The sequence below is a fragment of the Pseudorca crassidens genome, chromosome 18 (assembly GCF_039906515.1).
Source record: "Pseudorca crassidens isolate mPseCra1 chromosome 18, mPseCra1.hap1, whole genome shotgun sequence".
Classification (NCBI taxonomy): Eukaryota; Metazoa; Chordata; class Mammalia; order Artiodactyla; family Delphinidae; genus Pseudorca; species Pseudorca crassidens.
The window spans coordinates 73,913,366-73,928,851 of record NC_090313.1 but is presented as its reverse complement, the minus strand read 5'-3'; the positions used below and the strand labels follow the sequence as shown (position 1 = coordinate 73,928,851).

At 40.8% G+C, this 15,486-nt stretch overlaps 1 protein-coding gene across 9 annotated transcripts in view; it reads left to right on the top strand.

Annotated features, from left to right (window-relative positions):
* MTUS2 (microtubule associated scaffold protein 2) overlaps positions 1-15,486 on the top strand; it is a 494,370-nt gene that overhangs the window by 328,829 nt on the left and 150,055 nt on the right. For all 9 annotated transcript variants that reach the window (XR_010937004.1, XM_067713577.1, XM_067713576.1 and 6 more), the window contains one exon: positions 6,121-6,282. Coding sequence is in view for 8 of the 9 variants with exons in the window: in XM_067713577.1 (XP_067569678.1) it covers positions 6,121-6,282 (162 nt within the window). In the remaining variant the exon portion in view is untranslated. The remainder of the gene's footprint in view (positions 1-6,120; positions 6,283-15,486) is intronic.

The following is a 15,486-nucleotide window of genomic DNA, read 5'->3' as shown; positions in this document are numbered from 1 at the left end:
CGCTGGATGGGAAGTAGGAATAATCACTCCTGCGTGAGAACAGGAGTTCTCAGGGGAGAGGTGAGAGCTGAATCCCAATTCGAGGAACCTGTTCCAACCAGGGGATCCAGGAAAGAAAACTGATGCATGAGAATTTTTTAATTGATTGATTTTGTAGATAATTCAAATACCATAAGATTCACCCTTGTATGCATAGATCTGGTAGTTGTTAGTATATTCACGAGGTTATACACCATCACTCCTAATGCCAGAACATTTTCATTACCCCCGGAAAGAAACCCTTTACCCATTAGCAGTCAGTCCTCTCTCCCCTGGCCCCCTCGCCTCTGACAGTCTCTAATCTACTCTTGCTTCTGTGCTTTGTCTATTCTGGACATTCCATATAAATGGAATTGTATAATACGTCGCCTTTCATGCCTGGCTTCTTTTATTTAGCATAACATTTTCAGGGTTCATCTATGTTGTGGCTTCTATCAATAATTCATTCCTTGTTATGGCTGAGTACTATTTTGTTGTATGAGTAAACCACATTTTATGTACCATTCATCTCTTGATGGACATTTGGGCGGTTCTCCCTTTTAAATTATTATGCATAATGCTGCTATGAATATTTGTGTACAAGGCTTTGTGTGGACATATGTTTTCAAGTCTCTTGGGCATATACCCAAGAGTAGTACCGCTAGGTCATATGGTAGCTCTGTGTTTAACATTTTGAGGAACTGTCAAACTGTTTTCCAAAGAGACTACTCTGTATTACAGTCCCACCAGCAATGTATGAAGATTCCAATTTTTCCACATCTCTACCAACACTTCTTATTGTCTGTGTTTTAATTATACCCATTCTACTGGGTTGAAAGTGGTATTTAATGGCTTTGATTTGCATTTCCCTAGTGACTAGTGACGTTGGCATCTTTTCATGTGCTTATTGGCCATTTGTATCAATATCTCTCTTTGGAGAAATGTCTGTTCAAATCCTGCATTCATTTTTAATTGGGTTACTTGTCTTTTTATTGTTGAGCTATAAAATTCTTTATGTATTCTGGATACTAGACCCTTATCAGATATATGATTTGTAAATATTTTCTTCTATTCTGTCAGTTGTCTTTGCACTTTATTAATAGTGCCCTCTGAAGGACAAATGTTTTTATTTTGATGAAGTCTGATTTATCTGTTTTTCTCTTTAGTTACTTGTGCTTTAGGTGTCATATCTGAGAAACCATAATCTCAGTTTTCTTCTAAGAGTTTTATAATTTTAGCCCTTCCATTTATGTCTTTGATTCATTTTTAATTAGTTTTTTTTTTTTTTTTTTTTTTTTGCGGTACGCAGGCCTCTCACTGCTGTGGCCTCTCCCGTTGCAGAGCACAGGCTCCGGACGCGCAGGCTCAGCGGCCATGGCTCACGGGCTCAGCCACTCCGCGGCATGTGGGATCTTCCCAGACCGGGGCACGAACCCGTGTCCCCTGCATTGGCAGGCGGACTCTCAACCACTGCGCCACCAGGGAAGCCCTTTAATTAGTTTTTGAATATGGTCTGAAATTCATGACTTCATGAAGTTTTTTTCTTCTTCTGCACCACACGGCTTTCAGGATCTTAGTTCCCCGACCAGGGATTGAACCCGGGGCCATGGCAGTGAAAGCGCCAACCACTTGAATACCAGTCCTAACCAGTGGACCGCCAGTGAAAATTTGAAAGACTCAATTGATCAGCTCAGGGTGTTCAGGCATGTGGGGAATGAACTGTAGGAGCTGTCCCTGGAGGAAGAATAAGAAGCTGGTTTTCTCCTAGGATTTGGTGCTGAACAAGCATCGTTGTCCTGACAGTTTGAAGAGAAAAAGGTAAAGAGATCAGGTTTATGTATAGAAATGGACCCAGATGAATTCTATAACCGTGCAGAATATAGGCCTTGCAAATTCTCACACTCTAATGAAGGAGATCTTACTTTCCAAATAGCAAGTCAATGATATGGTGATTTGGATATCTACAAAAGATGGCCCCTATCCGGCAGTGAAGCAGGACGCTGTAGTCCTTTGGTTATTATGAGCAGAGGAATCCCTTCATACTTTGGTGATGATGATGTGACATCTGATATTAATCCTTGAATACTTTCCAGGTTCCTATGAAAAGCTCATTTGCTGTGTTGCTAGCCTATAAGTGTTCATAACTAACACATAAGAGCATACCATGCACCGGACACCACTCTAAACGTGTGTTTTTTTTTTTTTTGACTAACTCTTGCATCACCTTTTTAAAAATCCACTTGCATTAGCTCTTTTAATTCTCACAGCAGCTCTGTGGAGTCAATTATCGTTATCGTCACTTACAGATGAAGAAACGAGGAGCAGGGAGGTGGGAGGGAGAGGAGGCCTGGTTGTCTTTCCCCCGAGTCTGCACCATTTATCATGTGGATGGCTCGGGACACAGTAGGTTCTGGCTGGTTGGGAATGGGATGACTGATCAGATGCGTGGACCACTCTCACTAGCTGTATCCTCCAGAGCATCTTTCCGGCTCACACAGGCACGGTGTATTTCCGGTTGTTTTCTCCTCTTACCATGCCGTGGTTTGATGTCGTCTGCATTGTTGTGAAGTCTCCGAGCAGTTACAGAATTCAGCAGCCGTTTCCAAATTCAGAGTACTTGTCATTTACTGAATCATGTGTCTTTAAGTACTGGCTGACTTAAGCTGGTTTTCAGTGAGGGGTACTGTTCACTGCTGAGCTGTCTCCCACAATAAGGGACAAGAGCAGGGTTCAGTTTTATTTTATTGTATTGTATTATTTTGTTTTGTTTTACTTTTCGGTATTCAAGACCTCTCTCAGAGGGGAGTACAGAGCTTCCTTGATGCTTCCTTCTTCAAACAGATGAATTACTTCCCAGCCTGGAGAGCAGCCGGATCTCCAAATTGACATGTTCACTGAATTATAAATTTCACGTAAGAGAATAATGCCAGGCACAAGAGCATTTGATAAAAGGGCATTTGAACTCCACAAATGCTACAAAATATTCCCCTTCTTAAGAAACTTTAATAGTTAAATAGAAGGCTCTGTGTGGAAGATTTTATGTTCAGTTCAACTTCCACTACACATTCCAGTGAATAGATGATTCTGGCAGTATGTCAGCAGGGGGCTGAACATTAGATAATTCCATGTGAAATATTTCTAGTGGCCGAGCCATTGCCATCCCCTCTCAAAATGTCCTACAACCCCCAGAGATTCTCTGAGTCCTAGGATGGGACTGGTGAGCCTGTGCTGTGATTCAGAAGCTAAGACTCACTGTTCTGCAGGTGCCCGGTGTCCCTTTTCTTGATGAGGTTTCGATCAGACACGTGCTTACTTTATTTTTCTGTTGAGGTAACACTGATGTATAACATATAGGTTTCATGTGTGCACCATTATATTTCTACCTCTGTATGCCCTACAACATGCTCACCACCAAAATTTTCGTTTCCATCCATCACCATACAGTTGATCCTTTTTACCCATTTCACTCTCCTGCCGCCAGCCTCCAACCCAGAGCCCTCTCCTATGGGAACCGCTGTTCTCTGTATCTATGTGTTTGTTTGTTTGGTTTAGTTTTTTCATTTATTTTGGCTTGGGGGGTATTTGCTTTTTATAATTTCACATATGAGTGAAATCATACAGTATTTTTCTTCGTCTGACTTATTTCACTTAGCGTAATCCCGTTGAGGTATATCCATGTTGTCTCAAATGGCAAGAGTTTATCTTTTTATGGCTGGGTAGTATTACATGGTGTGTGTGTAGGTATGTGTTTATGTAGCACATCTTCTTTGTCCATTCATCCACTGATGGGCATTTAGGTTGTTTCCATGTCTTGGTTATTGTGAATAGTGCTGCAGTGAACACGGGGGTGCAGGTATCTTTTTGGATTAGTGTTTTTGTTTTCTTTGGACAAATACCCAGAAGTGGAGTTGCTGGATCAAATGGTAGTTCTATCATTAATTTTTTGAGGAACCTCCATACTATCTTCCATAGTAGCTGCCTCGATTTCCACTCCCACCAATGGTGCCTGACGGCCCCCTTTTCTCCACTTTGTCCCCAACACTTGTTACCTCTTGTCTTATTGATAACAGCCATTCTGACAGTTGTGAGGTGATGTCTCGTGGTTTTAATTTGCATTTCCCTAATAATTTAGTGATGTTGGACATCTTTTCATGTGCCTGTTGGCCATCTGTATGTCTTATTTGGAAAAATTGAGCTCCTCTGCCCTTTCTTTAATATGGTTGTTTGGGTTGTTGTTAAGTTGTGTGAGTTCTTTATATATTTTGGATGTTAACCCATTATCAGATATATTATTTGCAAATATCTCCTTGCATTTGCCAGGTTGTCCCCTGATTTTGTCGATGGTTTCCTTTGCTATACAGAAGCTTTTTAGTTTTCTATATATAGAAAACTATATATAGTTTTTTTTCTATATATAGAAAACTATATATAGTTTTCTATATATAGTTTTTGTTCATGTTTGCTTTTACTTCCTTTGCCTGAAGAGACACATCTAGAAAGATATTGCTAAGACCAATGTCAAAGAGTGTACTGCCTATGTTTTCTTCTAGGAGTTTTATGGTTTCTGGTCTTACATTCAAGTCTCTAATCCATTTTGAGTTAATTTCTGTGCACTGTGTGAGATAGCGGTCGTTTCATTTTTCTGCATATGGCTGTCCTGTGCTTGCTTTTTAATCTGAAATTCAGGATACAGTGTACATCCTTTCAGCGGAGTTTCATCATTTTTATTCTGTTTGTGTGGAGCAAATGCATTCTCCTAGCCCTGTTTAAAACTATTTAAAACCTTGCACGGGACCTTCAAAGAACTATAGGGCATAGGTTCTCTGTTAGGAAATCACACGTTCTTTAGTTTTCCTTCCTAAATACACTTTTCTTTAGAAACCAAACAGATCTTACCCATTTTAAACAGACTTTCAGAGGGAGGAGAGCAGCCATCTCTTACTCTAAGGGGTTGAATAAAACTCCTGAGTATTTTAACACTAAAGCCACTTAATAATGTTATCATTTTGATGCAGGCCCTATCTAAATAGAATGTTATGACTATCCTTTTAAAATGATGAAAACAAAACAATTTAATCTTTCACTAAAATTCTGTATACTTCTTCCACCTGTCATTGCCTGTTTTCCACAGTAGATGGTCATGTTCCTAACTGGATAGTTTTATCCCCAACAAGTGGTAATCTCAGTATATTCAGGCTCTCTGTTTAATTTAGTAGATTAGTCCTTGCAGCTGTACCCAGAGGTACATTTAGAAGATTTATCCTTTAATAGGAATAGATGGTGGTGTCATTGTCTTTAAGAGATTACAAATGTATAAACCATAATAGGTTTGAAAAGATATAGAGGAAAAAATTAGACCACGGCCATTCCGGGCATTTAAATCTGACACAAATCCCAGGATGCCCTATCTTCAGAGCAGTCCATTGTAAACAAGCTGTCCTATAGACGCAGAGCCTGTTCTGTGTTGAATAGGAAACCGAAATGATGAATAAATATCTGCCTTCGCAGTAAACTGGACTCTAATGCAAGGTCCTCTTAGTTTGATGAGGCCTCAGCTTTTCAGACAAAAAGCTTCGTGAGTTTCAAAGGGATTCTCTGTCTCCATATTCTCACCCATCTACCTTCATCCCAAGCCTCTTCTTCTCAAGGTAAAATCAGCTGGGTTTCAGGGAGCGCCGAATACACTTCCTGGACCAGTGGTGCACATGTGCGTTCTTACTCTCGTCTCCCCTGGGTCACTCACACTGTTTCTCACTGTTGCTCATCCCCTGTGAGTCACAAAATAAATGCTTACCGTGTGTGTCTGCAGCTCCACATCCACACAAGCAGATTGTGTGTGCGTGAGCACATGTGTAAAATCTTCAGAGAAGTGAGGCTGCTCGTGGCCTTGGTGGAGCCCCTGGCGTGGGGATTTGGATGACAGACTTCCCTGCGGTGGCTAAAGGGAGCTCTTTTCCACATCTGGTCCCAGAGAAATGCTTTTCAGGGCCACTCACTAGGAGTCGGGTCAGGTTCTAAAGCAGGTGGCAGCGGTAGGATGGTCGACAGTGGCACACGGCAAGGGGGTCCATCCATTTTTCATGAACTTGTATGCTTCCACAGGTTCAGCCTTCGGGACTGAAGACCAGCCGGCTCTGAAGGCAGCTCTGCCTTCCAAAGACACACCCAAAGGGGCTGCCCGGGCGGCCCCTCCAGCGTCCTCCAGTGTGACAACACCTCGCAGGAGTTTGCTTCCAGCGCCAAAATCCACGACCACACCGGCGGGTAAGACTTGCGCTGTGGAGAAGCTCCGCAGTGGAGAGCCTCTTCTGCATTAAAGTCTTTTGAAAGTCCTTGGGTAAATCAGTTGTCTAGATGGGATGACAGATGAGTTTCAGATGGCATTTAAAATTAATAATAATAACACTACCACAATTTTCAAGGCACTTTCATATATTCCTGTGTTTAAATTCTCACAACTCCCTCTCACTCCTCTCTGTGACTGGTAGCCCATCAGACCACACAGTTTTCATTGCAAAGAAAAAAGGATCAAGCTGTTTTAGGCAAATTTGGTTCAGGGAAGCAGGCGCTGATGAAATCACTGGAAGGCCAGTAGGAGTGAGCTGCAGACTGTGCCCCCGGGAGTGGGTCCCTGATCCCTGGGGGCAACTGCTGCCTCTACAGGGATTCAGGGGCTCCATCCCCCTGCTGGTCCCAGGCCCGCACCACCCATGCTGGGATGCAGGGATCAGCGGCTACCGCAGAAAGCCTTGCTCCCGAGCTCACACCGTGCCTGCTCTATCCACACCCACAAAGCCAGTGCCCCGAGCCCTGCGCCTCCACACCCAGGAAGCTAGTGAGGGACACAGGGAATTCAGCTGACGCAAAGGTGTGACAAACGAAGGTGCTGGTCAGCAGCCCGGTGCGGCCCCCGCCCCGTCTTCTCCTCCCAGATCGCAAGCGTACACGTTTGCCCGCGGGATGTCCAAGCACGCGGCATGTGGCTTAGCTTTCCATCTTCCATGCTGTAGGAAGACACACTAAGAGGAAGGAAGCTTGGATGTTGAGCCTGAATCCATGGTAGATGGCTCACCCCTGTGGCTATTCATTGCTCCAGGTTATTCTTCTGTGCTCTTATACTCATGTACCAGTGCATATACATACACACGCAGATGGGCTTGCGTGAGTTCCTAAAAGTAAGATTGGATTGTACCCAGTTTTCTACATGTTACTTTCCTTACTCAAAGTATGTCATAGAGCTGCCCTCAGGTCAGTGTATGGCTCCTTTTTCAATGGCTGCCTGGTGTGGATATACCATGATCTATTGAACCATTCCCCCACTGGTGGACATTCACTTTGTAAACTGGTGTTTGCTGCTATAAACAATGCTGCAGTACGTGTCCTTGGTGGCATTCTTTCTACGGGATTGGTCCCCAGCAGTGGGATGGCTGTGTTTGATGCATTAATAGATATGATTAGATTCCTTTTCAAAGAGGCTGCCGTGCTTCACCTTTCCACCCATATCCCTGCTAAGAATAGATAGCATTTTAAAAATTTTTCGTCCATTTGGTGGAAGTGTTATTTTAAATTTGCATTTCCCTGACCACTTGCCCTTCAATGGAGTACCACCTTGTAATCCCCTTTGGTAAGACTTAAATTGACTTGTTTGGTTTTGCCCTTCCTCAGTGGAGGAGAAGCTCCTGGGGACAGTGACTTGTCCATTTTATTGAGCACAGTATCCCCGCTGCTGCAGTGTCCCCAGTGACTGACACGCAGTGGCTACTTAGCATCTACTTGTTAACGGTTGGATACATCAACGAATCAATGAATGAATGTCACATGGCCTTTGACTCTTGGTTCCAGTTTAACGGTTTGGCCTTGGTTTAAATAGAAAATAACGAGACAAGCCTGCACTGAGTTAAAATACAGTTGTTGAATCAATCGTATAGACCAGTGTTTGTCAAATTTTAGTGCATCAGAATCACCTGAAGTGGTTGTTAAAACACTGATTACTGGGCCTCATCCTAGCATCTCATTAGTAGGTCTGAGGTGGGGCCTGAGAATTTGCGTTTCTAATGATTCCCAGGTGGCGCTGCATATCCTGCTGGTCTAGAGATCACACTTGTGAAACCACTGTTACAGAAAAATGGACTAGGAATTTGAACAGACAGTTCTTAGAAAAAGAACTGCACATAGCTCCTAGCCATATGAAAAGAGAATCAGCATCGCTCATAATAAGAAAAACATAAAGTAAAGCTACAATAGACTATAGTATCTTACCTGTGAGATGGGCAAACATCCAGATGTTTGAAAACATACACTGTCGTGAATCTGCAGGAAAAGAGGCATTCTCATACGTGTACTGGCTGGAATATAAAATAGCTCAACTCCTATGAAAGGAAATGGGCAATATCTAATAATAAAATCACATGTGCATTTTTTCTTTGACTTAGCAGTCCCACCTCCAGAAATCTTTCCCAAAGGTAGACTGGCAAAAGCAGAATGCACTAAGTGATTCATTGCAGTGCCATTTGAAATGGCAAAATACTGAAACGACTCAGCTGTCCATCCACAGGGGACCAGCTGAATGGATTGTCATACATCCATGGAATAAGAAGACTTATTCCAAGTGACTTTAAAAGAGTAATTTGGTTGTTCCACCCTAATAGCATGTACTCTATGTTCAAAAAGAATTGCAAAAAAAAATCTTAAACTGTTTTTAGTAATTACATTATTGGTGGTAGCGTGGCTATTGCGATTCCAAATCTGCTGTTATTCTGAATGTGTGTATTATGGGAAAAATAGGATATGGGCATAATGGGATAAAGTATGAACTTATCTGAAATTTATCATTAAACAGTATTGCCGGGCTTCCCTGGTGGCGCAGTGGTTGGGAGTCTGCCTGCCGATGCAGGGGACACGGGTTCGGGCCCCGGTCTGGGAAGATCCCATATGCCGTGGAGCGGCTGGGCCCCTGAGCCATGGCCACTGGGCCTGCGCATCCGGAGCCTGTGCTCCGCAACGGGAGAGGCCACAACAGTGAGAGGCCCGTGTACCGCAAAAAAAAAAAGTATTGCCAGCTCTGTCCACTGAAAAGTTATAAACAGTGACTAGACCAATAGCATAGCGTACCCCCAGTGCCCAGACTGTGATCTCTCAATACATTTTGCATTAACAGGAGATAAGGGTCTTTGAAGAAATGGCTGGTTCCAGGTCTAGGGCAGGAACTGTAGACCCCAGAACAGACAGCCAAGAGGAATTCAAAGACTACTAGGATTCTATCAACTCGAGAGTCAGACTGAATAAGCTCCTACTGGAAGAAAGAAAGAGAGAGAGGGAGGGAGGGAGGGAGGGAGGGAGGGGGGAGGGAGGGGAGAGGGAGGGAGGGAGGGAGAGGAAGGAAGGAAGGAAGGAAGGAAGGAAGAGATTGAATATCAATAAGATTCATAATTGCAGTAGAATAATATTCATCAAATCAAAATATATGTGTATCCATGAGGTCATAATGATACAAAATAAGATAAAAACTAGTCACTTTGGTTGATGCTAAGAAACGTTTTTTGAAATTTGGTAAAGAAAGAAAAGAATAAAATATTTAAGCCACTTCTCCTATTCAGTCTGTATCTCATGATAACCAAATAGTTGGTGAGGGGAAAGTTCTCTTTTAGTGTTTAAAAGCATTCTAGTTAATAAATAAGGTATGATAGAATATCATCTTTTCAAAGCTTTAGTGTATCAGTAGGTAAAGGCAATGATCATCAATGGAAAGGGAAAACCAGACGTTACGAACTAATACTGATCTACAACATTACATGTGAGTTAGTCTCGGGGGAAAAATGAATCCGCCCTAGCCTTTAGATTTACTAATTTACTAGAAGTAGAAAGGACAAAGAAGCATATTAAATAACACCATGGGAATAAAATCAACCAACCAGACTGAAAAACTCTATAAAACAAACCATCCAACTTACTCAAAAGTAGAAATAACAACAAAAATTGCAAAAAAAAAAGGGCAGATAAACAAACATTCTGGGAGGGGGACAAAGGACATAGAGGGAGAACCTGTAGATTATAAAAAACTTAGACTTATCATCCAGTTGCAAAGTACGGATCTTGTTTTGTATCCCAATTCAAACAAACACACCAAAAAAAATTTTTTTTAAAGATAACTGAGGAAATGTGAACCAACATTGGCTCTTCGATGACATTAAGAAACTATTATTGCTATTCTGAGTATGATGGTAGTATTTGTGGTTATGTTTTTGTTTCTGTTTAATCGAAGTATAGTTGCTTTACAATGTTGTGTTAATTTCAGGTGTACAGCAAAGTGATTCATTTGTACATATACACATATTCTATTCTTTTTCAGATTCTTTTCCTTTAGAGGTTATTACAAAATGCTGAGTAGAGTTCCCTGTGCTCTACAGCAGGTCCTTGTTGGTTGTCTGTTTTATATATAGTAGTGTGTGTATGCTAATCCCGAACTCCTCATTTATCCCTCCCTGTGGGTATGTTTTCTTAAAAAGCCGTCTTTTAGAAACGCACAAATATGAAGTGATACGCTTTCTGGGATTTGCTTCAGCATAACCCAGGATGGTGGCACGTGGAGTCAACATGTTACAGAAGATGAAACATGGGTATTGCTTGTTGTTGAAGTTGGGTGATAGAGTACATAGTTAACTAGACTAGTCTCTCTGCTTCAGTACATGTTTAAAGTGTTCCATTGAAAACTGTGCAGAGAGAGTGGCTGTTTTAGCTGTTTTAGTGGAGGTAGAGCTAAGTGGAAATAAGGTATTTCAGGTGCGAAGAATAGAGGGCAAGGCAGCAACAGTGTTTAAGACCATAAAAATTTCATTATTTTTTCAAATACTTCTGCTCTGTAGCCGGATTTTGGAAAGCCATGTGATCTTGATAACAAGAATTCTCTTCCACTTTGTATTACTTTATAAAACACTTTAATGTGCTAAATATGATTTGGTCCTCACAAAAACCTAGAGTGGTGGACAAGGAAAGTATTAGTTTGCAGATGGGAAATCAAGATTCAGAGGTGAAAGGACTTGCCCCAAGTCATGTGGTGGTGTCAGGAAATCACATAGGTTGTGTATGTGTCCTGTGCTTTTTCCACAATAATATAAGTATCCCGCTGTGGAGTATAAGAATTCCATCTGTGGTCCCCCATTACCATTAGATTTCACATGTGTGAACTGGGGATGGTGGTAAACAGAAATGGTACACAGGATTCCTTGCCTCAGGCCAGGCTCTCCTTGAGACGTCTTGGTTAGAATTCGGTTGGTGATGCCATGAAAAGTAGGTGTTTAACCAGAAGGAAGAGAGGGGAAGGAATGATACTGTGTGAGGAGGGATTGTGCGTTCATGGGGGGTAAGGGATGTTCCCAGCAGAGAAAGGGTCACCATGATGTTACCATGATGTTACCAGTTTCCACGCCGAGTGCTCAGAAAGTACTTGTGACTTGGGCAGGTTGTTACATAATGAAGCAATAGACCAGTTCCTGAGGACAAGTGAGAGTCCTGCCTTTCCCCGTGTCCTAGAACAGGCTCGAGCAGATGCTCGGAGACTCCCACCTGTTTCACATCCCTTATGCAGCTGCCCCGAGGTCAGCTTCTTAGGCTCTGATGGCAAATTCCACAGGCCTCGTCCGGTAGAAGCAGCTGGCAGCTGCCCCCAGTCACATCTCTCTTTCCCTTCTCTCTCTCCCCCAGTTTTTCCTCTCTGTAACTGTGAGCTCTGCCAGCCTTGCTCTGTTACTTGCAGCCTCCTTCTCCAGGGTCTGCAGGGGTGGGAGTGGGGGGCAGAGGGGGTAGCCCCAGACTCTGGAGGACTGGGTGAGACAGGCAGTGGACAGAGCTCCCGAGCCTTAGTCAAGGTCTGCTCGGAAGCCTATTTCAATGACGCCCTAAGGCTCTGTGTTCGATTTTTCCAAAGACATAAAGCTTCTTAGATATTTTCCCATTATTGACATAAGGAGGAGGTGCTAGGGTGTTTGTTTTTTTTAAGATTTATTTTTTGGATGTGGACCATTTTTAAAGCCTTTATTGAATTTGTTACAATATTGCTTCTGTTTTCTATGTTTTGGTTTTTTGGCCGTGAGACATGTGGGATCTTAGCCCTCTGACCGGGGATTGAACCTGCACCCCCTGCATTGGAAGGCATTGGACTGCCAAGGATGCCCCAAGGGTGTTTTAGAACGAGGATTAAGCACCACCCTTTACTAGACGGAGGACCCCAGGCCAGCCGCTGTGTAGACTATGGCTGTGACCCCTGTGACATGCAGTCATCAGGGGAAGGCACGGATTGGGAAAATGAAGCAGAAGTCTCCCTTGAGAGATTTCAGGATGTTCTCTTCTAACTTGCATCCCACTCCAACACCTAATTTAACAACAAGTATAAAATTGTGGTTAAAAGATAAATTTTATTACCGGATTTTAGGTTTGCATTTGTTCCACTGCTATGAATTTTTCATTTAAATAAAATCTAGTTCCTGCTACCAAATCAACTTTCACATCACCTTGTTCTGTCATCAAGCTAATTAAAAAGCAGAAGGCAGGCGTGCAAATGACAGTTAAATTCCAAATAATTGTATTTCCTGGGACTGTGAGGTGTTCGGGTTATTTTAATTACTTAGGTAACACCAACCCTTGTTTTAAGGGCATGCTGTTGGAAACATTTCTAAACTGTGATGCTTTGCTTCTGTCCCTTGGTGATTCCAGAATCAAGATTCAAGAATAATTAGAACAGTCCTTAACCTTGAGGGGCTCAAAATAAGGTAAACAGATTTGTACACTGATAATTAGAGTGAGAGCAAGAGATCTATAATCCGATCAGCTGGCTGCCAGGAATTCATAGTAAGATGGATTAAGAAACAAATGACCTGAAGATGTTTAAATTAAATATAATAGGCTTTTAAAATTATTTAATCACTTTCTATTTATTATGTTTAATCATTTTCTAATTTATGCGTTATGTTTTCACTTTCTGATTTCAGAAAAGATACAAGGCAGCATGTAGTAAAGGGCACAGAATAACAGAGATACAAGGATAAAAATCCAAATAATAAAAAAGAGAAGAGCCTGATAAAACTGGGCTCAGAGCTTCCTGACTGCAAGGGCAAAAGAAGAAACACAATCAGGGGGAAAAAAAAAAGAGTGCGCCACTTTATCAGAAGAGAGAAACTTATTTTTTAAGCACAAATATGTAAAATTTTAACTCTGTGAATTAAAAAAAATCATATTGAACAACATAATGGACAATAATTTTAATTGTATGGTTTAAACATATCTTTTCTGATAGGAAAATAATTGGATAATATTTTAAAATTTTGGAATAGGGAAGGCCTTTCTAAACATGATGTGAAACCTGGAAACCTTTAAAAAATGATAGATTTAACTACATACAAATTTTAAATTGTCTGCAATAAAGGACATCCTAGAGGTTAGAAGGATGGTAAACTGAATGAAAATGCTTCAACAAAGTGTTATTATGAAAATCAATAGAAAAAGTACAATTTCATTTGAAAAGTAGGTAAAATATATGAATGGGTGACTTATACAATACAAGTACAAAGAGGTCAGTGGCCATAAACATGAAGAGATGTTCGAATTCACTAATGACTAGATACGTTCAGTTTTTTTTAATAAGATACCATCTTTTTCATATTGGATTAGAAAAAATAAAAAGGTTTATTACATGCCGGTGTTGGTAAGAACATGGCAAAAAAACACTCTTGTAGCATTAGTAGGAATGTAATTTGGGACAGTCTTTTGGAGGTCAGTTTGTTAATATCTATGAAAATGTAACTATCTTTACCGTGTAATCCAGTATTTCTACATCTGGGACTCTCTTTTACAAAAATACTTGCTCAAGCAGCAATGATATATGTATAGGAACATTCTCTGCAACACTGATTATAGTACTAAACAATTAGAAACAATCTAAATATCCATCAATATGGACATATTTAAATAGGTTACAATATGTATCCATTCAATAGACGCTTATTTAGTTATTGAAAAGATTGAGCTAGATCGATAGGAATTATTCAGAAACTGTCCATAATATATTGTTAAAGCAAGAAAAGCTACAGAACATGATCTCATTTTTTCAAAACCCGAAATGAAAATAAATCTTTTTTTAACGTATACCTTTTTGTATATTTATAGAAAAAAGGTGGAAAGTATCATTTAAATAGTTAATAGCTATTATCAGTGTGGTGTCCAATTGGAGAAAAATTGTGATTAGGAAAAAGAACTTGCATTTTTAAGTTTTGTATTCCTTCTATAGTTAGAATTTTTCCAAATGTTTCAGTTTTTACAATGAAATACATAAAAACAACTCAGTAAAAAATGGGATAATAATTTGCTCCCAGAAAAATGCATGAAGAATATAGAAAAAAATGAAACAATAAAATATCTCATAATCTCAGTCCATGAATAGCTACCAATAATACATATTGGCATATTTCCTTTCACTCTTTTTTCTAAACAGGTATGGATTTTTTCCCCATAATTGAGCTGATGCTTTATAGATACTTCTGTATCTTGCTTTTTCACTTAACATTATATCCTAAGCATTTTCCAATGTCATGATAAACATGTGAAAATTTAACTTTTAGTCCTGTCGTAAGAACTTCATATTGATTTACCCCAATTTGTAGGACTCTTTATCCCTTGTTCAGCATTTAGGTTGTTTTCAGTGTTTTATTACCACAAAGCAAGGAATTGCAATAAGCTTATTTTGCAAAAACATATTTTGCTGGGGTTGTCCAGACTACCCTCAGGCTTGATGATTTCCCTAGAAGTGCTCACAGGACTCAGAAGTTGTTATATTCATCATTACAGTTTGTGAAAGTGGAAGAATCCAGAGTAAAAAGTCAAAGGAAGAAAGCTCACGGGGCGAAGTTCAGAGAAAACCAGACACCAGGTCCCAAGGGTCCCCTCCCAGTGGAGTCATACAGGTGTGCTTAATTCCTTCAGCAGCAATATGCAACAGCACATCACCTGAGTCTGGTTGTCCAGGGTTTTTATTATGGGTCAGTTACATTGGCATATAGCACCTGCTGGACTGTCTAGGCAAACTGGTACCATGTGACCCAAGACCTCAGGTAGGCAGAACGCTTTCCTCAGTCAGAACATGCCAGAAGCTCAGCTCCCAGGAGCTGGCCAAAGGCCAGTCAGGAAAACAAGCCCTTCCTGGGAATGGGCAGGGCTTGAGCAATGCAGGGTGTTTTTATGATGGATTCCTAAAGGCAGAAATATGGAGTCACATTGAAATATGGCTTTACAAATAACGCAGACATATTTTGACTGTAGCTATTTCTTATAGCCATAAATCAACTAAATCAAGGAAACAATATTAAATGAGTTGTTTGGAGAGATGTTTTACTGGAGCTAAAGTATAATCTAGGAGTACATCCTTTATGAAATTTAACTCTATAATCGAGAGTTTAGAGGACCCTTAGAAGGAAATGATTG